General features: G+C 52.4%; 8 protein-coding genes across 8 annotated transcripts; 4 read left to right on the top strand and 4 right to left on the bottom strand.

The window, feature by feature from the left end:
* Positions 1-248: 248 nt before the first annotated feature.
* On the bottom strand, positions 249-2189 carry N7443_002103 (putative alpha/beta hydrolase; the record flags this gene model as incomplete). Its single annotated transcript, XM_056882159.1, has 2 exons — positions 249-1799; positions 1854-2189. 2 exons carry the CDS (start codon positions 2187-2189, stop codon positions 249-251), a joined length of 1887 nt encoding a protein of 628 aa, XP_056744000.1.
* Positions 2190-2521: 332 nt separating this feature from the next.
* Positions 2522-3895, top strand: N7443_002102 (Spo7-like protein; the record flags this gene model as incomplete). Its single annotated transcript, XM_056882158.1, has 1 exon — positions 2522-3895. The coding sequence occupies one exon, from the start codon at positions 2522-2524 to the stop codon at positions 3893-3895; it is 1374 nt and encodes a 457-aa protein (XP_056743999.1).
* A 502-nt stretch (positions 3896-4397) lies between these two features.
* N7443_002101 (MCM DNA helicase complex subunit MCM3) lies at positions 4398-7417 on the bottom strand (the record flags this gene model as incomplete). The annotated part of the gene is made up of 8 exons (XM_056882157.1): positions 4398-4437; positions 4494-6520; positions 6578-6841; positions 6900-7005; positions 7067-7113; positions 7166-7217; positions 7270-7288; positions 7348-7417. The coding sequence occupies 8 exons, from the start codon at positions 7415-7417 to the stop codon at positions 4398-4400; spliced, it is 2625 nt and encodes an 874-aa protein (XP_056743998.1).
* A 355-nt stretch (positions 7418-7772) lies between these two features.
* On the bottom strand, positions 7773-11623 carry N7443_002100 (putative translation regulator (Cya5); the record flags this gene model as incomplete). Its single annotated transcript, XM_056882156.1, is given in 2 exon segments — positions 7773-10757; positions 10775-11623. The coding sequence occupies 2 exon segments, from the start codon at positions 11621-11623 to the stop codon at positions 7773-7775; spliced, it is 3834 nt and encodes a 1277-aa protein (XP_056743997.1).
* Positions 11624-12081: 458 nt separating this feature from the next.
* Positions 12082-13988, top strand: N7443_002099 (signal recognition particle subunit SRP68; the record flags this gene model as incomplete). Its single annotated transcript, XM_056882155.1, has 3 exons — positions 12082-12272; positions 12329-13456; positions 13517-13988. 3 exons carry the CDS (start codon positions 12082-12084, stop codon positions 13986-13988), a joined length of 1791 nt encoding a protein of 596 aa, XP_056743996.1.
* Positions 13989-14663: 675 nt separating this feature from the next.
* erg5 (C-22 sterol desaturase erg5) lies at positions 14664-16503 on the top strand (the record flags this gene model as incomplete). The annotated part of the gene is made up of 4 exons (XM_056882154.1): positions 14664-14823; positions 14914-15064; positions 15164-16412; positions 16468-16503. The coding sequence occupies 4 exons, from the start codon at positions 14664-14666 to the stop codon at positions 16501-16503; spliced, it is 1596 nt and encodes a 531-aa protein (XP_056743995.1).
* A 2014-nt stretch (positions 16504-18517) lies between these two features.
* N7443_002097 (rhodanese-like domain-containing protein) lies at positions 18518-19227 on the top strand (the record flags this gene model as incomplete). Its single annotated transcript, XM_056882153.1, has 2 exons — positions 18518-18793; positions 18850-19227. 2 exons carry the CDS (start codon positions 18518-18520, stop codon positions 19225-19227), a joined length of 654 nt encoding a protein of 217 aa, XP_056743994.1.
* Positions 19228-19712: 485 nt separating this feature from the next.
* Positions 19713-22965, bottom strand: N7443_002096 (putative mitochondrial translation initiation factor IF-2; the record flags this gene model as incomplete). The annotated part of the gene is made up of 3 exons (XM_056882152.1): positions 19713-19956; positions 20017-22481; positions 22546-22965. 3 exons carry the CDS (start codon positions 22963-22965, stop codon positions 19713-19715), a joined length of 3129 nt encoding a protein of 1042 aa, XP_056743993.1.
* Positions 22966-23170: the final 205 nt, after the last annotated feature.

The raw sequence follows: 23170 nt of genomic DNA, 5'->3' as shown, positions 1-23170 counted from the left end.
ATATTGGCGACGGAATGCCCTTACGATAATGACTTATGACAATTGCAGAATAATCGAAATCTCTTTTAAAAAAAAAAAATTCACAATCTATGTCTAACGAATATATACCTAGTAAAATTAAATAGGATAGTCCTACGGTGGTAAACACGGATTTGGACAAGTCACAATTCCAAAGAGAAAGTATACACGGCTTCAAGCACGCTCGATATCTCATATACCATTACACATGGCCAAATGCCACGACATACTCAAGTTCGCGACACCCTCTCGCGTTGATTGACTTCTTCCATTTCGGACAGGACGACCTTGTTGAAATCCTCCCATCCGTCAAGGTAGAGGTGGTGGCCGGCTCGGTTAATGACGACCACCTTGGCGGAACCTTGGTCATTGCGGCGCTCTTCTGGAGTGGCGTTGGCTAAGACTCGCTCTTTTTCTTCTTCGAGGCGCTTCGCAGCATTGTGTCCGCCTGAGACGTCCATCCAGTCGTGGTCACCGTACATAAAGACGATTGGGAGGCCGTTCTCGCGACGGGGTTCTTGTTCGGGGACGGGGGCGTCGGATGAGGGGATTGGGTGCGGGCTCGGCGCATCGGCGGGTGTAGATGCCGCCGCTGCGGACTTGCCGAGGATCGAGCATGAAGAGTTGATCGAGGTGCTGGGGTGCGGGAGAGAGTAGGAGGAGTCCGCCTGGATCATCTGTCGGCCGACGCCGTGGATACGGCGGATCAGAGGACTGCGGGCGAATGCGCCAGGGGCGAGAATGTACGCTAGAGCATACTCGCCGCTGCCACGTTGACTGAAGATTGAATAGGAGTAGTCGTGGAGTGCTTTGGCCTCGTCCGCTGGGAGGTGGGAGAAGCGGCGGGAAGTCCACCCAGATACGATCCGGGGACCCAGAGGACCGGTCCATCGTACCAGACTGAAGGGGGAGATGTTGGCATCCCACAGATAGGCGAACCATTTAGGCATGTTCCGGCGCGGCGGCCGGTTTTGGGCCTGGGGCTCGGGGTTGCGGCCCGTGATGAAACTGCCGTCGCTGGTTTTGGGTGCAGTTCCTGGTATAGCGCCAGAGGTGATTTCATTCTGGTCTTGCGTGAGCTCGTTGGCCAGCGTAGACTCGGTAGGCTCGGGGACATCCGCTGTCACCGCATATGGGTCCTCGGGGATACCCACCGGGGACGCCAGGATGAGCTTGTTGAGATGGCCGGGGTATTTGAGGGCATAGGCGACGGCCATATAACCACCCAGGCTGTGACCGAGCAGAGTAAAACGATCGATCTTGCGCTTAATACGCCATTCCTCCAGCGCATCAACGAACCAGGCCTCGGCCTCCCGGATAGCATCTTCTCTTTCTTTGGCCTTGATCTTGAAGGGCGGCCGGGTGCTACGACCCATGCCCAGCATGTCCAAAGCATGCAGTTGCCAACCCTTCAATCGACTAAGAGGCTCGAAATTTTTGTAAAAGAAGCCAAGTCCGGCGCCGTAGCCGTGAAGCATGACCAAATGTTGGTCTGCATCTTCGCCAACGCGCTCAACAGAGAACTCATTAAGAGCTCGATCTTTTCCACTCAGTTCCACCATGCTAGAGCTCCATCGACGGGGGCCATAGGGATCGTTGAGGGAGTTGGTCGAGATCTCGCCTTCTTGGTTGTGGTCTGCAGACTTCAAACTGCTCGGCGTGGAACCGTTGGGGAAGTCCGCTGTGTTACCGGTTTGGAGGTGGGTTGGTGGTTGGGCATGCAGATATGGAAGATAGGTGAGGACCTTATGCTCTGCAGCTGCAGCAGGGAGACGAGCCCACTGGGCTTTTGGTTAGCAAAATGTTCGGGCACATGCTTGGACGACTTCGCTTACCCATTGGCTAAAGCCTTCACGGTACCCCAACGGAAAGAATGAACTGGCGGCTGCAGCGCCTGCAGCGGCGCGCGCAGCGTAAGGGGTCCCTTCTTGGCCCTGCGTGTTACTTCTGCGCTGGTGGTGTTCTTGGTCCGATTCGGACGAATTCAACGATTCGGACGCCATTGTTGAGGATTGTCGAGGCTTCAAAGCGTAGGTGGCAAAGAGGACGGGGCGCGAAATATGCGCCCAGCGTCGCGAGACTGGGAGAAGAGCGAGACGGAAAATGTTGACTGTGCGAGATTCAGGTAGATGGATGGATGTAATGAGCAGACGTTGAGAGGCGAGGCTCATGAATTGCGCGTTTAAGACACGGAGACAAGCGGCGTGGCTTAACCCCGACAGGCAACCATAAGCATACGCAAAGTCGGTGGATGACAAGCGAAGGCCAAAGTTGACCCTGTGGGAAGTGATGTGTTATTCAAGTAGAGCAGTAACGGCGTACCAGCCCTAAGATGGAGAAGAATGAAGCCGAGGAAGACTATACAAGGCAAAAGTGGGTGAAGGCGGAAGATGATGTCGCCGATCTGCACGTCTTCAACTTCCCCTTCCGATTTCCGACTTCCTCCTTCACCATGACGATCATACCGGGCCGCATCGGCCGTTGAGATCTGACTATTCACATTATGGTTACACCCTTAGATCGTATCGTCAAGGGTGCAGTGCCTGAAGCCCGGGCGCCTGCGCCGGAGCCATTGCATGCTTCATCTGCCTCCCCGCCCTCAACGCCAGATCCGCTTGCCACGCTACCGTCGTCCCCTCCCCAGATCTACCTGAACCTCTTGATACTTGAAGCTTCGCTTCGAGCACAATATCTAGCTCTACGTGAGCGTCGTCGCCAAAACACTTTTTTCGTGCTCCTTCTGGCTACTTGGATTGCCTACTTTGCATACGCGCTGTTCCTTCGCCCGCGAGAAGATGGTCGTGGTGTCGGCGGCTCCGTGTATTGGGTGGTCGAGATGGGAGAGAAGGTCGCCCTGCTCGGTGGGGTGGTGACAGCTCTGTTGGTCTGGGGTACTGGACAATGGGAGCGTGGGATCCGGTGGCCCCGGCGCTGGCTCGCGGTCTCTAATCGCGGCCTCCGCGTCATGAATACCAAGATCATTGTGATCCGTGGTCCCTGGTGGCAGGAGCTTTTGTCCTATATCTCATTCCTCTTCCCCTTCTCTGTGCCCTTCTTTCCCTCTCCAACCGGCAACTTCCACTTCGTCGAGCGCCATTCCTCCGAGAAACGCGGTAGTCGGCAGCACTACCAGCAGTACTATAACGGCGGCGACGCCGAGTCCGGACTGGTAGAGGAAGACCTGAGTCCGGGTGGCGACTACATCCGCCTACTCTTACTACCGAAGTCGTTTTCCCCAGAGTTCCGCGAGAACTGGGACGACTACCGGACCGACTTCTGGGAGAAGGAGAATGAGCGTCGAACTCAGCTGCGCCATAGATTGCGCGAACGTGAGCGTCAGATTGCCCAGGCCGAAGGGGGTTGGCTCTGGCGGATCGGACTAGGCTGGCGCGCTTCTCAGCGCCGCCGTTTGATGGCAGCTACATACAATCGGTCTCTCGAGCCGGAAACCAAGCCCAGACTTCATCCTCACCACCAACATCAACCATCCATCTCCTCTAAACTCAGCCAGGAGCATCGTGCTCCTTCAATCCGGCGCGGTACTCGGTCCGAGTCATCTCATTCTCGCACCTCCTCTCGCAGCACCACTCCGGTTGATGCCGAGGACCGACCACCTTCCCGATCCTCAACATCGGGCCGTCCACGGCGTGGTAGTACTACTCCCTCGATGTCCGGTCTAGAAGCTAGTCCGCAGCAGCGGAAAAGAAAGGGGTCCAAGAGTCTGCGCCGCGGTCTGTCGCCTCTGACACAGGCGCAGATTCGCGAAGGTGTACGGACTCCGTCATTCTCGTCTGATGATTCTGGCATTTTACCTATGACCGAGAAGGATAAGGAGTCTATGCCAACCTCGGTGCCTGATCCGAATCATGCTGTTTAGATCACCAGATATCCCCACTGTTCGATATTCTCGTCTTTCTGCAGTATCCCACATGTTGTGTTGTTGTTAGAGAGCTCTATGTATCGTTTTGGCTCTACATGGCCTCTTACCCCGTCTATAGATACCACAGGCTGTGTTTGCAGCTAAAAGATCATTCTTGTATGACCTCCATTTCATCTCAATTGCAGACGTAAGCTTCTTAACCATGCCAGCCTTGCCCCTCCAGAACCTTTCAAGCTTCGTGTTCTCTAGCATAAGAAATTCGTTATACTAGTACGACGATGGGCATAATCTTTCTAATGTCAAATCTAAGCATGCATATATTCCTGACTAATTGTGCCTAATGCATATCCTCCATTCGTCGACTCCATACTCCATACACAGAAGAGAAACATGATATCATCCCAATGCAACGACTTTAGAAGCATGCTCATAAACAGGACCCCAGTCCTCGTAATATCTCGGATCCTTCCAAAGATGAAGGTATAAGCGAAAGATAAGCCTAAATCCGGTAGACACTTTCGTCTTCGCCTCCGAGGTACCTGGTAATTAAGTCAGTCATAATTCAATAAAAAAAGTAGTGATAAGGGTTACTCACATCAAAAGGTTCTCTTCATTCATTACGGTCAGGGCTTGGCGAGCCTCGGGCTGCGAGAAGACATGGGCTGCGCCCAGAGTAGGGGATGCGCGGATGGCTGTGTTGACAGCTTCGATCAGATCGTTGACAGGGACCTCGTCGCCCTCAGTGAAGACACGAGTCATCAAAGGACCCAGTGTCTGACGGAAGACGGTCATACGAGCTGGAGTGATGGGGTGAGCCGATGCAGCAGTAGACTGCGAGTCATCGGTTTGGGACTGCACGAGTTGCGAGGCCGGTTGAGATGATGCCACGGACATCTGGGACTCGCTCTGTGTCTGGGTCCGAGTATTCTGGCTGGACCGTGTGCGTTGGGCACGCGGGCTGGCTGTGTACAGACTATCAGGGTCGTCATCTGGAACTGTAGAGCTGGCGGCAGCTTGGGATCGTATTCCAGCCCGGCCGGGAGTGGCGGTTGATGTACCGCGGGCCGTGCTCTCTTCTTCCTCCTCGTCGTCGAGATCGGGATCGCTCTCGTCATCGGAGTCCTCATCGAATATTGTAACCTTACGTCTCTTGCGACGGCCAACCTCAACAACTTCCTTGAACATGGCGAAGCGCAAAATGGCTTCGGCGTGCTTGGCATCCTTCTCATCAACACGATTCGACAGACGGGCCTTGGCATGGGCAGTGGATAGACGAATCAGCGTCTCGAGGGTACGCGGTGTGATGGGAGAAGTGCGGCGCTGGTTGCCCGAGAGGTCGTCGTTTCGCAGAGCCGAGTAAGTGGCAATGATGTGATCGGCAGCACCCTTGGTCAGGACGGGCTTGACTCGGGACTTGGCGTACTGGATGTACTTCTTGATGAAGGGAATGCTGATAATCTCCACGTTTTTGTTGCGGCCGGTGCTGCGGCCGGCGGGGACCATGCCACCGTGAAGCATGACGTTGAATTTTTCAAAAACCTCTGTGGGCTGGTTGGCATCTTGGCGATCCTCAATGCCCACCCCCAGAGTCTGGTTAAGCTGCTCTCGAACAGGTGCACCTTCCTCGGTTCCGGGCTGGCGGTAACGGTGCATGCGCAGAACGTGCTCCGAGATAGTACGATCCTTGGCGTCTTCGATGTCATCGGTTACAACAAACAGCAAATCGAAACGGGAGAGAAGAGAATCGGGAAGAGCGATGTTCTTGTGCGGGTCCTTGTGCGGATCATATTGTCCATAGACAGGGTTGGCGGCAGCTAGGACACTGCATCGGGCGTTCAGACTTGTGTGGATACCAGCCTTAGCAATCGTGACAGTCTGCTGTTCCATGACTTCGTGGATTGCAACACGGTCGACATCACTCATTTTGTCGAACTCATCAATACACACTACACCACGATCACCCAGTACCATGGCACCAGCTTCCAAACGACGCTCGCCAGTCTCCTTGTCAGATGTCACCGCAGCAGTCAAACCAACACCGGAAGATCCTCGACCGGTCGTGGCAATGGCCAGCGGAGCAGTGTTCAACACGAAACGAAGCAATTGAGACTTGGCGGTGGACGGATCACCAACCATGAGGATGTTGATGTCACCACGAAGGTGAGTACCGTTGTCCAAATTTTTCTCCATACCACCAAGCAACATGAGTAGAATAGCTTTCTTGATATGATCATGTCCGTGAATACTGGGTGCCAGCGAAGTGGACAGCAACTCGAAGACATTCTTCTTCTTAGCGACCTTATTAATGTTTCGAATATCGGTGTCGGTGATAGTGGCCTGCGCGATACCGCCGCCAGACTTTGAGGAGAGTTGAATAATGTTGTTGGCCATCACCACGGTACGGAAGGTGGAAGATCCAGAGCCGGCATTGCGGTTACCCAGGGTACGGTAGATACCAACAAGCTGGATTCTGTCACCGGGCTTGGCTTTATCGACCAGATCGTCATCGAGAATAACATCGACACTGCGGGGCAGCTGACCGGCTGGAGCCCGCTCGGGCATTTCTTGGATTGAGATACTTTGATGATCCATGTAGGTCGAGTAGCCGTACTCGGTAATGAGCTTTAAACCATGTTAGAAGATCCCTTTAATAGTTTCTTTTCTCGAGATTGTACCCACCGGGTTCTTTTCATCGTCTTCCTGGGGGTAGACATTCAAGCTTGTTGCACCACTCGCAGTCATAGTCTGATCACGGTATTTTCTCGACAGGAAACGGTCCTTCTTCTCGCTGTAGTGCACACTCTGGATGACCTTTGGTCGAACCAGAGAGCATTTTGTCACAATACCCTCGAGGGATACCATGTGGTTCAAGTGTTGAGATCCCAATGTACGGGGGTTGCAAGAAAATTCACCGAAGGCTCCAACGTAGGCACAGTAGTAGCCCTATTACAATGTTAGCTCCCATCTTGTGTCGAGTGGAATCAATCTTTGAGCTAGATACCACTTCATCTGCTGTCTCCTTGCTTGGCCTGTTCGGCAGAGATTTGACAACATCTTTGAGGGCCCGGTCGAAGGCCTGCGAGTAATCGAAAGGGGCGGTGACAAGGCTGTACAATTAAACAATGAGCTTTAGGCCTTCAAAGTCCGTAAAGAGACTTGTCTGCATACCCTTCGGCAAGTTCGCGATTGTGTGCTCGGATTTCATCGATGCTGACCTGCAGAATCATCAGCAATTTCTCCCACCATTCCAGGGAAATGATAACGAACAGTGAGACGTCGCAACCCCCGATTCAGCATCACCACGATCTCGGCACGATAACTGTTTTACATGGTTAGAGCCATTGCGGGAGCAAAAAGTCGAACCGACGAACCTGCGTGCCCGTGCATCGCCTGGAGGAAAAAAGTCATGTTAGCGAGCTCCTGTTGACCACAACGATCGCAAGACCTACCGGGATCAAGAAACTCGGTGGCGGCCCGCACGCGATCCTGCGCGGCCTCATCACGCAACTGAACATCCATGGTTGCGAAATTAAAGGTTTTTGGGTGTTGAGATGGCGAGTCGAGGGGGAGGCAGAAGCGGTGCAAAGACGGCAGGTGCGCGCTCGCCCGATCGGGTAAAATTGGAACGCGTCAACGCGTCAACGCGTGTGATTATATAAGCAGGTTTCTATTTGATAAATAAGTTACTTCAGGCGCAAAATATAAAGATTGACAGATTCGAAGACAGAAATATAATACATTGGTTTCTATACAGACAGGATATACGCAAGAGGCTAATATAACAAAACACTGTACATGGGAGACGCTCAATACGTCTCTTTGCGTCTTGGGGACACTTTCTCCACGCGCTCAACTTTGCGCTCACTCAAGCCACTTAGCTCACTCGATCACTTTCATTCAAAGCTTCTGGCTCAACTGGCTCAACTGCATCATCCAGTCCATTGACCTCATCAAAAACTTCGTCACTTCCTCCATCAAGTTCGACTGGTCGATTTACCTTTCCAGTCCCATGTGAAGCCCTTTGGACCTTGATGTTCTGTTCCCTGCGGCGCAATTTCTCTTTAGCATTCGCTATGCGGCGATGGTGACGAATATCATTCTCGATATCAAGCAAATCCTCGCGGGAAAGAGGGCCTTCATGCGGGTCTTCAAGATCATCGGACGCGAGCAGTTCGGTAAGAGCTTTGGACGCATCGTCTGTGGCTGAAACATCCATGTATGGGAAACTCTGCTCCGTTGCATGATCAAGACGGGGTAGTCGTCTCGATTTAGCTTTAACGCCTGGGCCGAGGACTCCGCCAAGAGCAACATGTTGGTCAATGGGGACCCCTTCCAAGTCGGGCCCGACTTCTCGGCCACGTACCAGCACTCCCTGGTATTTCTCACGCCAGTAAGGCATATCTCCGAGAGCCTTCATGGTCTCTGGTGCCTTTTGAAGAAGGATTTGTAGATCATGGCTACCACTCAAAATACTATCTTCTCGAACGCGGTTCAGTGACGCAGAGAGATACACCATAGTGAGATAGGTCGGCGAGAGCAGGTCAGGCCGTATTTGATTGAAGTGCTTCCGGGCAGCTTTTCCAAAGAACTTCTGGCTTTGTCGGTAGGTGGAGCGGGAATCTTGTCGAGGGTCTTCAAGCTTGTGTGCAAATTTGGAAGACTTTTTAGTCTTTAATATGTATCCTCGCCGAAGCGGGCCCCATCCAGGGAACCTTGGCATGAAGATGCGTTCATTGGTCTTGAAAGCCTCCACGATATCGGGCATTCGATCCGAAGCTGCCATCATCTGCACATAAGTTGACCAATTGAAAGTGGTCAGCTGGAAGCCAGCAGCCTGAAGCTCTGCCGTGGCCGTGATAATCTTCTCGGTCTCATTCTGATAGGCCAACGCCCGTACGTAGAGCGAAAATGGCTTCGACAGAATGAAGCGTTGGCTAGGAAGGATCTTAGGCTTGGCCTGTCCGTCGGGATGGTCACCAAATGTAGCATCTGAGCAGCTCTTGTTGGCCTCCGCCAAAGGTTCCAAATTTGATGCTTGTAGAGGTGGGCTTGACGAAATTGGGTCAGTTGACCTCTTTAGCTCCGAGTCGAGAACCTCCTGAATGTTGATGCGGCTTGCCATTCTGATGGCGCGAGGTACTTGAATCTGCCAGCATTTTTCCACGCTCTCGTAGTCTTCCGCCCGTAAATGGGCAACCATCAATGCATTGACAATGCCGAATGGGCCATTCTCAAGTCCGTCTTCTGACGAACTTCCAGGTAGCTCGGTATTGAGGTATTGGTGGAACAATTTACGAGCTCGTCCAACTGCGCCTCCCTTGCCATATTGTTTAATGAGATATTCATAGTGCAAGGTAGAAAAGGTGTTGGCAGATGAATCTCTTGAAACACCAAGTGACGAGGGTTTGGATAAAGACGTATCGGTGTCCGCTTGAGACATGGCTGACATCAAGAATCGTTCTGCGGTTTCCAATTGCAGGCTTTCACCGTAAGGTCTGAGGCCTTCATCTTTCATGATCTGCAAGTCACGCTCAATATCTGACTTGAGTTTTAAAAGACTCAACTTAGTCTCGGCTCGGCCGAATCTCTCGGTGATCTCATTGAAGATGATGTGAACCATGTCACGATTGCCAACCCTGAGATATCCGTACAAAATTATGGCATAGTGATGCTGCGTGGCGTGAATGATGTCTTTTTTGTGTAGGTTTCGGAGAAGCTTTCGCGCTTGGTCCGGCCTGTTCATCAAAACCAGGCTGAGCAAACTGGCAGAGCACGTTGAAGCATCCGGTGGCAAGTTAGCCCTGTCCATCGTTCTCTTGACACGACGGAAAGCTTCGACATCCATTCTGAATGCGTGGTGTAGCAGGAGCGTGTTCCACATTCTTATGGGAGACCCTTCAACATGCACACGTAAAGCTGCCTTCGCAAATTTCTCGGCCAGATCCAATCGCCCGTTGTTGCAGTAGACTCGAACAACGGTATCGAGCATTGGCATGGTGATTTGGACTTGACAATTTTGCGCCTCTCTAAGCAGCCAGCGCGTATTCCCAATGTCACCGCGGCTAGCACAAGTATCCATCAGTGTACCAAAAGTGTGGGAGTCAGGCGTCACGCCATCTTTCAGCATCTCAGAGAATACCGAAAAAGCGCCTGCTAGGTCATCCGCCTTGGAATAAGCCTTGAGAAGAATGTTCCAGCACACTGTGTTCGGAGTGAGTTGAAACTCCTCCGTTATTTTTTGAAACTGATCGTGTGTTTCCTGCACATTGCCAATCTGCGCATAGACGTCCAGGAGCGGAGTTATAGAATAAAGACTGCGAGGTGGCCCATGGTCCGCAACGCGTCTTTCAAAAAGAGACTTGACCTTTGCGACCTTTCCAGCACGGGAATATACCACCATGGCCTGTCTGTATACCTCAGCGGAAGGCCTCTGGTGGAATTGAGACAGGTCATCCAGGAATAGTTGGATGCCATTGATGATATCGAAAGACGCTAAAGCGCAGATCTGCTTGCTGAGAAGTGGCGCAGGCGGTTTCACCTCGGGCATTTGCCAGCGCAGGTGTCGGTAAAGAACAACTGCGCGAACAATATTCGACCTTTTGCTGGAAGACTGAAGAGTCCGCATCATATTAAAATAATGATCTCCCTTCAGCAAACCCAATTGTTGGTGTGTTCGCAACATCTGAAGGAGAAGCTCTAGTGATGTGTTCTCGAGGAGCTCGAAAGATTTTGATACATTTTCAATGAGAAATCGCGCGAGACTGAGGGCGATTTTGTTGTCGGAGTGATTTGTGAGGAAATCTCCAAGTTGAACGGTGATTTCGGGCAGCGTCAGGTGATCGAGCTGAGGAAGTAATTGCTTGAAGAACTTTGGACGATTGCTTCCCCCTTTCCCAGCCGACAGATGTCCAGGGCGTTGGTCCATTCGTTCTTTTTGACATAGAATGCGCAGGCCAGTGCGCAACAGTAGTCTTCAACCCCTCTTGAGACAGCTTCTTCACATATTGATTTGATTTTCGAATGGTTCTCGGTACGAAGCTGCGACTGAGTGATGGCGAGGAAATCATTGGCGGACCGGTTATCGGGTGGAAGTTCTTGAAACAATTGCCAAGCACGATCTTGATCAACAATATGGGGCGATCGGCTGAGATAGGCGCAAAGTGAGGAGCGAAAGTGCTGCGGTTGCCTAGCAGCAAGGTAAAACACCCAAGCTCTGTCGAAATCATCTCCCTGGTTTTCTAGCAACTGTGTGAGCTCCTCTGTAGCCTCCTTGGGAATGTGTTTGCCATCTTCTTCTTCTGCAAATGAAGCGTATTCATGGGCATGGGGTTCATTGAGGAGAATTTGCTGCAAGTTTGAGGCTTCTGTGGTATATGATCTTGAGAAGCCGGCGAGTGGCTTCTTCCTCCGTCGAAGACCTAGCCTCCTCGAGGGGCGCGAAAGCCGCAACGCTGCAAAATCTTGCGTCTTTCTTGGGTAAAGGAAGTCGAGAACAGGCGGGCCTCGATCGTAGGCAGGCAGGCTTTCAGGTAGACTAGAAACGGCGGCCGGGCGTTGACCTGACGGGTGTACTAGGGCGAGAAACCAGCTGGGGGCGTCTCCTCCGGTGGCGTTGTGCTTCCAGAAATGTCGAGATAGTGACCTCCGACTGCGAATCGCGCCATTGGGATCTCGAAGGAAACGCCGACCCGCGCTTTCGAAGCAGCCGGCTGCCCGTTCGAGCATTACCCCCGATCGTCGCGGTGTCGAACAGTTAAATCACCTATAACGATCTCCTTTCTGCATTATAGCGAGTCTCAAAGGCCTATTGAATGCAAGAATGAGTTAGAAACAATCTTGTGGGAGGTGCTTCGACAAGCTGTTTGGGGAGGATGGTGCCAGCCGTACCGAGGAAAAAAAGTGCTTCACGCGATCTTGGGACAGTGAAGCTCGAGTGATCGACCGGAAGCAGATAGTCCAACTGCACGACAGGTTCAGATAACCGTCGGTTTTGCAAGCTTCTGCAGGTATGAGAAGCAATAAGCTTGGGGGAAAACACGCAAAAGAATCGGAGGTTGGAAATTGCCGGGCACATCGGACCACTCGTTTGACCGAAACGGGGCACCGCCTTTACGTCGCAACCCACCAACTCAAGTCACCCCCGTTCACTCGCCCCCCCCCCCATTCCATCCAGTCAGCACGGTATGGAGATCACTGATTATATCTTCAAGGAGCGAGAAGAGGTGCTCCTGGTCGGTGACTACAATGCCTACCGGGCGCATGCCACTCGCAGGCTGCACAAACTTCGCAAGAAGCTGGGACAGACAACCCCCAAAGGCCGCAAGTACACTGCGAAGGCGCCAGTAACTTCTGATAATGTCGCTACTAATGTATCGTACGTTTCACTGTCTTCGTTTTGCCCCGGTCAAAAGCTGATATCGTCATTACTAGATATGTCCACCTATTGCTTCTCGCATCTGAACGGGCGTGGGCGCAAGCCATGCACATGAAATCGACACATTCCGCCGATCCATCCGCCAAAGGTATCTCCGGGGCTGCTCGCCGCCATATCATTTCTCGCTTGAACAAGGCGACCGGTTACGCACAACATTTGGTTTCTCTGCTGCACGAACAGTCGACCTCGGGGGCGAGCGATATCGATATCCTGGAAGCACGGGCTTATCTGGCTACAATCTCGGGTGCGCTCTGGTTGGAGAAGCGCAAGTGGGAGCAATGTCTTCACGACTATGCTATTGCACGAGTGATTTATACGGCTCTGGGCCAGAGAGTTAAGAAGGATGCCTTCCGAGACCTGCTTACTGGGACTGTCGATCCTAGCATGCGCTATGCCGCTTATCAGATGAAGCTTCCCCGCTCCAAGCCGACTTCCTCTTTGGCAATTGAATATTTCCCGTCAGATTCGAGCATCCGCTCGGAAGTGGAGAAGATTGACCCATCCTGTCTCGCGCAGGAGGCAGCTGGCACACGGAGAACTGCGGAGGGTGAAGTGCAAAAGTTGCCGGAGTCCGTGACATGGAGATCACGTACCGTTGCGCTGGAGGATGCTTCTATTTCCCAGGCTTTGGCTGCTGCGTCAGCCGCAGAGACTGGCCTCGCCGCTTGGTTGGCTGGCGAAGGAGAATCAGCTGCCGCAAAAGATCAGGCTGCTGCATATGACAACGTCATCATTGCCAGTCAGGATGCCGTCGATGCTACTAAGACAGCTATCGATGACCTGGCCAGCGAGGGGGTGGATGCCGGTGACAAGAGGATGCAGGCGCTGCAGATCACCCGGACCGCAGTCAACTACAGTCTGGTTGGCTGGCGCGTTGGGCGCAATCGTGTGTTGTGCGGTGAGCAGGACGGGCTGACCTTTGAGGACGACCAAGCCAAGAGCGGCAAGGAGACGAAGCGCCGCGGAGGCAACGGAAAGAAACTGACCCAGCTCCGCGAGCGTCTGGTGCTGTACGACTCCACCCTGCAGAGTCTCGATTTTATTCTCGAGCTGCCGGGTGTCGCGGCCGATTCGGCCTTTGTTCAAGACCTTGAAGCCAAGCGCCATTATTTCCGGGCCCTCAGGTATATTACTCCCTCGGCGTCCTTTCTTTCGCACCGTGTCACTAACATTTCTTTGTTTAGATGTTTGACCCTGGGACGGTCCCACGGTCTTCTGGGTAAGCCCACCGAAGCTCTCGCCCTCTTTTCACAGGCCTTTGAACTTGCCGGTTCGGCAAGTTCTCAGGCTTCCGCCCAAGTGGAGGGTCCTCCTCAGCTTGATGTGTCCCGTGCCCGGGTAAATGCCTTGGGCTCTACACTCCGCGGATTGGTTGCTCAGTATCGCGGCCTGGTCACTCTGGAGCGATTAGAGTCCGAGTCCGGCTCCACTCAGAAGCGACCTGTCATCGAACGCCTGCAGCAGTACCAGACGGGAACCGACCCCAGCAACCTGGTGCCTTACCCGCCCCGGATGCAGCCGGTCCCCGTGAAGCCACTCTTCCTGGACGTGGCTTGGAACTATATCGACTACCCACACCTCGCAGAGGAGCAGGCTACTGCCGCGGAGCCCGAGGAGAAGAAGGGCCGTGGCTGGTTCGGCTTTGGACGATCATAGGCATCATTATTTGTGCATAAGAATTCCAATCAGAATTCCCATGTTTACCTGAAGGAGAGGCCAATGGGAAGCATTCCAGCAGCACTTAGTCAGTGAAGGTGCTTACCTCATGCCGCACGTGCCTCCAAGAAAACCCTTTTGTTGAAAATCGCCAATCAAGAGACAGCGGAAAGTCGGTAGCCGAGTCACGCTATCTCTGATTAGCAAGTATGAAACTACCTGGTTGATACCTCCTTGCATCTGTAGGGCGCATAGTGATAACCGGTATACCCGGAGTACTGCGGAGTTTAGATGAGCATACTCCCGTAGCTTGCGCTTGAACCTGCACCTATACCGACAACTACTGCGTAGTGCCTGGTACATTCCTTCACCATCAAAAAAAAAATTTCAAACAATCCTACTTTTATCTACCTATAAGGGGAATTGTCTGATGAATCTAGTGAATGGATCTAGGAGTAAATTAATTTAGATTTTGGAACGACCGAAGTAGGTCCTATCATGCAATGCAAGATTTGATCGCGGCGCGCCGAGCATCCGGGGCGCGGGAATTGGCGTTCCCGCCCCTGACCAATTTCATTTCCTTTTCCTCCTAAAGGTTCCCCTCTCCACTCTCCTTTGTGTCGGGTCCTTTCAGTCGTTAGACTTTTCCTCTCGTTATACTTTGGTTCATTCACAATGGTCAACATCACTGGGAGCTTCGTCTCCCCGTCCGCGGATGCGACGGTCACTCCTCAACTTTTCGCGCCGGCCGGAATTCTTGCCTCCGTGCTCGATGGATTCACGATCTGGAAGCTGATTTTGACACTGTTCCTTGCGGCCATCGCCTATGATCAGTGTAAGTCCAATTGCTCCCGAATTGCTCCCACGGGGCTTTGCGAAATGTGACTTGAAAGCATTTACTTACGGAGGGTTCCCCTATTTACAGTCATGTACCACTACTACAAGGGCTCAATCATCGGTCCTGCCTACAAGATCCCTTTCATGGGCCCATTCCTGCAATCTGTCAACCCCAAATTCACCGAGTACAAGGCGAAATGGGACAGCGGAGATCTGAGCTGTGTCTCCGTTTTCCACAAGTGAGAATTTCCGAGTCCCACCTTTCCAATGGCCTTTCTGGTGACACGCTGGGCCTTGTTGGATGTTTTTATATTCGCAATATGCTGACATTTTAAAAGATTCGTTGTTATCGCGTCGACTCGTGACATGTCCCGCAAAATCTTCAACTCTCCCGGCTACGTGAAGCCCTGTGTCGTGGATGCCGCGCACAAGCTTCTCGGTAAGACCAACTGGGTCTTCCTGGATGGCAAGGAGCACGTTGAGTACCGCAAGGGTCTGAACGGTCTCTTCACCCGCCAGGCTCTGGCCTGCTACTTGCCCCGCGCCGAGGAGGTCTTCAACGAATACTACAAGAAGTTCCTCGAGAAGTCCGAGGCCACCAAGCATACCCCGACTCCCTGGATGTCCGACTTCCGTGAGCTGATGTGTGCTCTTTCTTGCCGTACCTTCGTCGGTTACTACATGTCCGATGAGGCCGTCCAGAAGGTTGCCGACGACTATTACCTGATTACCGCTGCTCTGGAACTTGTCAACTTCCCCATTATCCTGCCTTACACCAAGACTTGGTACGGAAAGAAGGCCGCCGATATGGTGCTCGTGGAGTTCACCAAGTGTGCCACCAAGAGCAAGGCTCGCATGGCTGCCGGTGGTGAGGTTTCGTGTATCATGGACGCTTGGGTCAAGGCGCAGCAAGACTCTGCCAAGTACCGCGAGAAGATTGCCAAGGGTATCCAGGTTGATTCGTCTGAGAAGCCTCCCCAGGTTCTGCGTGACTTCAGCGACTTCGAAATCGCCCAGACGATCTTCACCTTCCTGTTTGCCTCGCAAGATGCTACTAGCGCTGCTTCCACTTGGCTCTTCCAGTTGATGGCTGACCGGCCCGAGATCCTTGACCAGGTCCGCGAGGAGAACCTCAAGATCCGCAACGGTGACCGCTCCGTCCCCATCTCTATGGACCTGCTGGACAACCTGCCTTACACCCGCGCCGTCGTCAAGGAGACTCTCCGCTACCGTCCCCCCGTCATCATGGTTCCCTACCTTGTCAAGAAGGACTTCCCTATCACCGACAAGATCACCGTCTCCAAGGGCTCTATGATCATCCCCTCGGTCTGGCCCGCTACTCACGACGAAGAGGCATACCCCAATGCCGACTCATTCGAGCCCGAGCGCTGGATCACCGGTGACGCTGAGGCGCAGTCCAAGAACTGGCTGGTCTTTGGCACGGGTCCCCACTACTGTCTGGGTCAGACCTACGCTCAACTGTCTCTGATGGCCATGATCGGCAAGGCCAGTATGGAGATGGACTGGGAGCACACCCCCACTCCTGAGTCCGAGGATATCAAGGTGTTCGCCACCATCTTCCCTCAGGTATGTTTGTCTCTTCCCTCAGTATTCCTTTGTTCGCCAACTAACAAGCTTCTAGGACGATTGTCTTCTCACTTTCCGCCCTCGCGCTTAAAGTTTTCATTTCTCACGATTCAAAAGCAATGAAACTGGAGCCCTGGCCCCCACCTCCGGATAGACGGGCTTGGTCTCATGAACATGCACGGCCTTTCTATCCTGGAGATGGAGGGGTCGATTTCCAATTTTCTTTTCTCTGGCGGGACACTTTGATGAACCACTTGGATTAAGGTCCCGTCTTTTCTTTTTGCCACAAGGATACCTCGAAGCCCTTGGCCCTGTTCTATTGTACAGAGGGATTTTTTATATGGATGCGACCCGTGTGGGATCGCGAGCATTCCTGGGGTTCCGGTCTTTTTCTTCAGTTCAGGCATTCTTTGAGCCACGCACCTTAAATAATATTAATGCTTTTTTTCCATTCTTCCAATATCAGATTTGCATATTCTCGCGCTTGAAGTTACAACAAATCCAATAAAAGCTGGAAATAACTTAAGTTGACTTTGTTCAAAAGTTGAAAGACTAGCGATTACATAGTGAGACTGCCTGCCCAAACTGAGGCTTATGGAAGTTAAGTCTTGCTTTAAACCCTTACTGGCTCTATGGCGGCATCTTGAGCACAAAAAATAGTCAGTCGTGACAGACTTGCGAGGTTCATGCTATAAGTGGTGTTAAATCGATGGTAACGTATGGTTAACTGTTGATTTTTGCGGATGATTCTGGGTGCAGCAAATGTTACCTAGGTACTCAGAAACAGAAATCATGCTCCGAGGCTCAGCAACTACACATCTGGGTACTACCTTCTTGACTGGATTTTGATAGTGCAACCTTCGTTTCGAGGTTGCCCATGTGACTCAACGATCAATGCACTTTACCAGAGCCGTGCCATGGATATTGTTTATAAACATTATGAATCTTCAAGTATCCTGTCTTATATCTATGCACCCAACTTCCTTTTATTTTCTTTGGATCATGGGTGGTTCGTCGTATATCAAAGGCCTCCGAACCTGGCGCCGAGGTCCAATGGCGTGCTCTTGCGGAGACATATATTTGGACTGTGATCGGTACCAGCCTAAGGAGAGGAATACCCGCCAACTCTGCTACAAAGCGGTATCGTGTAGCATCTGAACTCACAAAGCTAATATTTAGAATGGAGGAAGAGTGACATAAATACCTATTAAAGATAACACCGGCGCTGGTTGTACGTGAGGATGCATTGAACCTGGTTCGCTGGTTTTCAGTGAAATAGATGACGGTAAACGGGCCTTTCATCATAAACTACCATGTATGATAAAGCCCTATACGAGGGCTCGTATAACCGTTAGAATACGGATTACATAAGGAATAGATGGCACGTAACCTGGAGCTTGTACCATGTGGTAGCTACACCTCAGCCACCCCATGAGAGGACCGTGGCAGCATATAAATCATCTCAAGTGGATTTTGTATCATCGTGGGTGACTCGGCTACCGCCATATACGAGTCTATCGCCGGCGTGATCAAGAGCAAGTCGGTTTCGAAAACCTGGACCCTGACCTAGAGATTAAAGTACATATGGTTACGGCAGACCCACAATAAAACAACATTGTATGGCGGAGCGTAATGGGCGTGTACAAGCACACAGGCCGAGGAAACCAACTACACTAGAAATTGCAAGCGATGAAGAAGCCATAATCCTTGTCGCTTCCGAACATTCCAACCACCAGGGCCCTATGCTTGATGGGCACTCAGATATTTGCCCTCAAAAGTCTCCTGGGCGGGTTATTGTGTTCCTTTCTGTAGGAACAATACCATGGCATCTACATATTTTTACAATCAAATATTTACCAAGCAAACACACAACATTCGAGTTGATAGACAAAACATCTAATAGCAATCTAGAATGCTCCAATAAACATCTGAATCATGTTCTACTTATCCAAACAATTGAAGGAGCAGAAACCCAGCGCCATCTCTAATCCGAGGATACCAAATTCAGCAGGCGGTCACCGCTGGCACTGACATCACGCATCACTATCTCCGACGAGCTCAATCTCTCGTTTCAAAGAGTCCTACAAACAAGAGCCACAGACACCATGGCCTCGCAATTACCATTCGCTATCCGGCGCACTACTGCCAGCATTTATTCAGCCGTCAAGGCCCCTATCCGGCCAACGCTCTCGGCTACCCCATTCTTCCAGCGCCGATGCCTCTCCGCAGCTACCCGTGGACTCGCTCTCTCACAGCGACGAGAAATCCTCGCAGGATCACACATCTACAAGCTTCAATCGCAATGTAAATTCAGCTCAAAAAACCAAATCCGCCGATTCAACGATGAGCCGCCTACTCTTCGCGAATGGGGATTCGAAGAAGTACATACCTTTCCCCTCCAAAGCCACCCAACATAAGAAACAACTAACAACCCTAGATAAATACCTCCCTCCCCTCCTCCGCCACCTCTCCAACTCACAAACCCGTGATCCTAATCGACGTCCGCGAACCCGCCGAGCTTAAAGGAACCGGCATTATCCCCTCAGCCATCAGTATCCCGCTCGCCTCCCAGCCCGATGCTATGTACCTGACAGCCGACGAGTTTGAGGATCGCCTTGGATTCCCGAAGCCGCAGGCTGATGTGGACGGGACGCTTGTGTTCTATTGTAAGGCTGGTGTCAGGGCTCGGGCGGCGGCGCAGTTGGCTGTGCAGGCGGGGTATAATCCGGAGCAGATCGGGGTTTATGAGGGGAGTTGGTTGGATTGGGAGAGGAATGGGGGCAAGGTTGAGAAGTGGGACGGGGATGATTATTAAGTGTTGTGTTGTTGATGTTGAAAAGCTCAACTGAATTTAGGAACGAGGTGACTAGTGAAGTTGTAAATAGCACTGTCAATGATCCGTGTTAGTCGGGACTATATGGGTAACTCAATGTACGTTAGGGTAGGAATCCAGATCTAACAACATTGATTAAAAGCAAGTATAACAAAAAATCTGGTATAAGCCAGGTTTCCCTTTCCCCCTTTCCCTTTAACCAGCATGTACAGGTGAGAGGTTCCTTTTTGTCCTGTCCATTCCATTCAAGCCGTAATCGTTCATGGTATATCCACATCGCAATCAAAACAGAAACTTTTATTTTCACTTGATGGAAATTGTCATGTCGTGACATCCCTATATGCATGGGAATGTCAACCTCGTAATGCACTCGGGGAGAAAGCGGGATCTGGCAAGATGGGTGGAAGAAGCTTCCACACATCCCGTGTGAGATGCTAAGCACCTCAACTGATGACTGGGAATTCCGCTCAAGGAATGTCGAAGACGGGCTTGAGCTTCTTGACCAGACCCCACTCCTCCATCGTGACCTCGGAGCGGTAGAACTCCTTGAGGGTATCAATACTAGCACGCGAGATGTGCGAGTACAGAAGGTCCTTCTCTTCCAGGTGGCGACCGTACAGGGGCTGGTTAGGACCCTCGACCTTGATGGCGACGGATGGCTGACCCTTCTTGCAGACCTGGATGGCCTTGTGATCACGCTCGATGGATGTCCTGTTGGAACGTTAGAACTTGAACGAGAGATATTAGAAATAAAAAATTGGGAAAACTTACACTCTGCCAATGTCGACGACCTCTTTCACACCGGCGCCATTGGTAACAAGAGCCGCCAGCGGGGTGTGCATCCGCAAGCTTCCCTCGATCACATCAATACCGATGACAATAGGGTCCTTCTTATTGAAGACGGCAACGGGTTGGATCACACAAGGGAAGATAGCAAGCAGCTTGCTCTCCTCCTTGCGCTGCTCAGTCAGCTCAGCCATGTGCTTGGTGAAGTCGTCGAACAGGTGGTAAATGATGTCGGCAGTGAAGATCTTGACGCCGACGTCAGCAGCGTATGCGACGGCTTCCTTGTCAACCTTGACATCGAAGCAAAGCATAACAGCGTATTCCTTGGCCTTCTCTAACATAGCACCAGCCATCATGACATCGCGCTTGTAGACGGGACCGATGGAGATGTTGGCCACGGGAATCTTGGAGACCCTCAGGAACTCTAGAAGGGCCTCAAGGGAACCCAGAGTAGAAGCCTGGACACTGACACCGCGAGAGTCGGTAGAGACCTTGCTCAAAAGGTTCTCCAGATCAGACATAACCTCCTCCTCGAGGTCCTCCTCATCATCGTCAGGGCCGACAACCATCAAACGGGAACCAGCAATGGCGTGCTCTAGATCGTTGGCAGCAATCTTGACACCGAGCGCCGCCTTGACCTCCTTGTTGTGGACGTACGCCGACTTGAGACGCAACTCCTTGAGCGGCGCGGGTGTCAAAAGTGCCCGAATATTGGTTGTGATAGGTCCGTTAAGACCGCACATGACAACTCGATCACCCTCGCGCAGGATACCGTTGGACAGAATAACGTCAATGGTGGTACCGAGACCCTCGATAACCTTGACTTCCAGGACGGTACACTCAATCTCGGACAGGTACATCAGGGAGTTGGTCATACGCTCCTGACTCAGCTCAGTGAGAAGCTTCAGCATGTCGGGAACACCCTCGCCGGTGTGAGCGGAAGTGGGCACCAGGGACACATTGCGAGCCATGGACTTGTTCTCGTAGAAGAGCTCGGAATTGAAACCCTGCTCGGCGAAAGCGAGCTTGGTAGCCTCCAGACGAGAGCGGAACTCGTTCTGAACACCCTTGTTCTGCATGTTCAGACTGTCCTCGAAGCCGTTGTTATCGATCTTCTTCCAGCCATACAGACGATCAATCTTATTCAGCGCCACAATGAAAGGAGTCTTGCGGTCACGCAGCAAACGCATAGACTCGAGAGTCTGGGGCTCAAGACCGTGCATAATATCGACGACCAGAATGGCGATGTTGCAAAGAGAGGAACCTCTGGAACGCAGGTTGGAGAAGGACTCGTGACCAGGGGTATCGATAATCAACAGACCGGGAACCTTGAACTCGAACTTGCCGTCCTTGTTCACGACAGAGGTCTTCTGCTGAAGAGCCTCGACGGGGAAGTAAGTAGCACCAATCTGCTGAGTGATACCACCGGCTTCACCTTCCTGCACGTTGGTCTGACGAATCTTGTCCAGAAGCTTGGTCTTTCCAGTATCGACGTGACCAAGAATACAGCAAATGGGCGAGCGCAGGTTGTCCTTGGAACGAGCAGCGAGGGCCTCCTCGTGCTGCTTCTTCCTCCGCTCGGCAGCCTCGGCCTTTCTCTGTGCAATAGCTCTTTGGTTGGCAGACTGCTCCTCGTCCTCTGAGTCTTCCTCGGAAGAGTCATCGGAACCGGAATCGTCATCAGAATCGCCATCCTCCTTCGAGTCGGCATCCTGAGCATCGCGATCGGCAGCGGGCTTCTCATCCTCGGAGGGAGCATCCCAGCTGTCCTTAAGGTCGTCATCAGCAGCGGCCTCCCAGTCTTCCACGGCATTATTGTCCTCCACAACAGGAACAACATTCTTGGCGGCCTCGGCTTCAGCCTTGGCCTTCTCCTCGGCTTCCTTGCGGCGGCGTTCATCTTCAGCCTCACGCTGGAGACGGGCACGCTCGGCAGCAGCCTCAAGATCCTCCTCTTGCTTTTTGCCGGCCTTCTTCTTGCGGCTCTCGTAGACGGGGCGCTTTTTCTCGGCACCGCCCTCTTGCAGACCGGCAACAGTGCCCACACCAGCGGCAAGCATCTGCTTCATACGCATCTCATTGCGCAGCTGAGCCTCGCGCTGAGCCTTGGTCAGAAGCTTGCCCTCCTTGCGGAGCTGCTCCTTCTTTTCACGCTCACGCTCACGCTTCTTTTGACGGGCCTCTTCGCGCTTAGCCTCTTCCTCCGCTTCGATGCGCTTCTGCTCCTCCTCGAGGGCCTTCTGTTCGGCAGCAAACCGCTCCTCCTCCTCACGCTGTTGGCGGAGCAGCTCCTGCTGCTTCTGAAGAGCTGCCAGATGAGGAGGGAGCTTCTTCTTACCACCGGTGGCCTCCGCGGCGGCAGCTGGGGTGGGCACGTCCTTCTTGATCTCGGCGGCGGGTTTGGCGGCCTCGGTCTTGGGCGCGGGAGCAGTCTTCTTCTTTTGGGCGGCCTAGATAAAAGAGTATGAGTTTAGCACAGGCTCTAGAAAAGGCAAGACAGTTCCTCAAACGTACTTGTTCCTTCTTACGCGCCTTCTCACGCTCCTTTCTCTCCTTCTCCTTCTCCTTCTTGGACTTCACACGGAACTCGCCCTCCTCAGGCTCTTCGGCCTTGGGAACAGGAATATCCTTGATAGGCTTCTTCGCAGCCTTGCCGGCGAAGACATCATCGTCATCGAAAGTGCCCTCTTCGGGAGCCTTGCTGTCGAGATCAACGGCAGGGTCCTCACCCTCAACGAAGTCGTTGACCTTACCCTTCTTCTTCTTCTTCTCCTTGTTCTTCCTCAAGGCAGCCATGAGGCCACCGCCGCCCGCGGCTTCCTCCTCTTCGGCATCCTGGGGCTGGTCGGTGGGAGCACCGGCGGGGGCAGACTCGCCGAGATCGGCTTCCCAGTCCTCCTCTTGCCGCTTGTTACCCTTATTCTTAGGAGGCATTGTGTCGGGCTTTTGTGTTTGGTTTTCTCGGTGTTTCGGGATCCGAGTCGAGGGTCGATCGGAGAATCGTGAGCGCACAAACGGAGCTAACCGTTCACGGGCGGGTCGGTTGAAATTTTGCGTTTAAGCAAATTTCAAGTTTTAGAAAGAGATCGAACAGGTCGAACACGGGTCCCCGGAAAAGAATGGTTAGGTGGACCTAGGG

The sequence above is a fragment of the Penicillium atrosanguineum genome (assembly GCF_028827265.1).
Source record: "Penicillium atrosanguineum strain IBT 20685 chromosome Unknown utg000002l_segment0_segment0, whole genome shotgun sequence".
In the NCBI taxonomy this organism is placed as follows: Eukaryota; Fungi; Ascomycota; class Eurotiomycetes; order Eurotiales; family Aspergillaceae; genus Penicillium; species Penicillium atrosanguineum.
The sequence above is the reverse complement of the archived record's forward strand: the minus strand, read 5'-3'. Positions and strand labels throughout refer to the sequence as shown.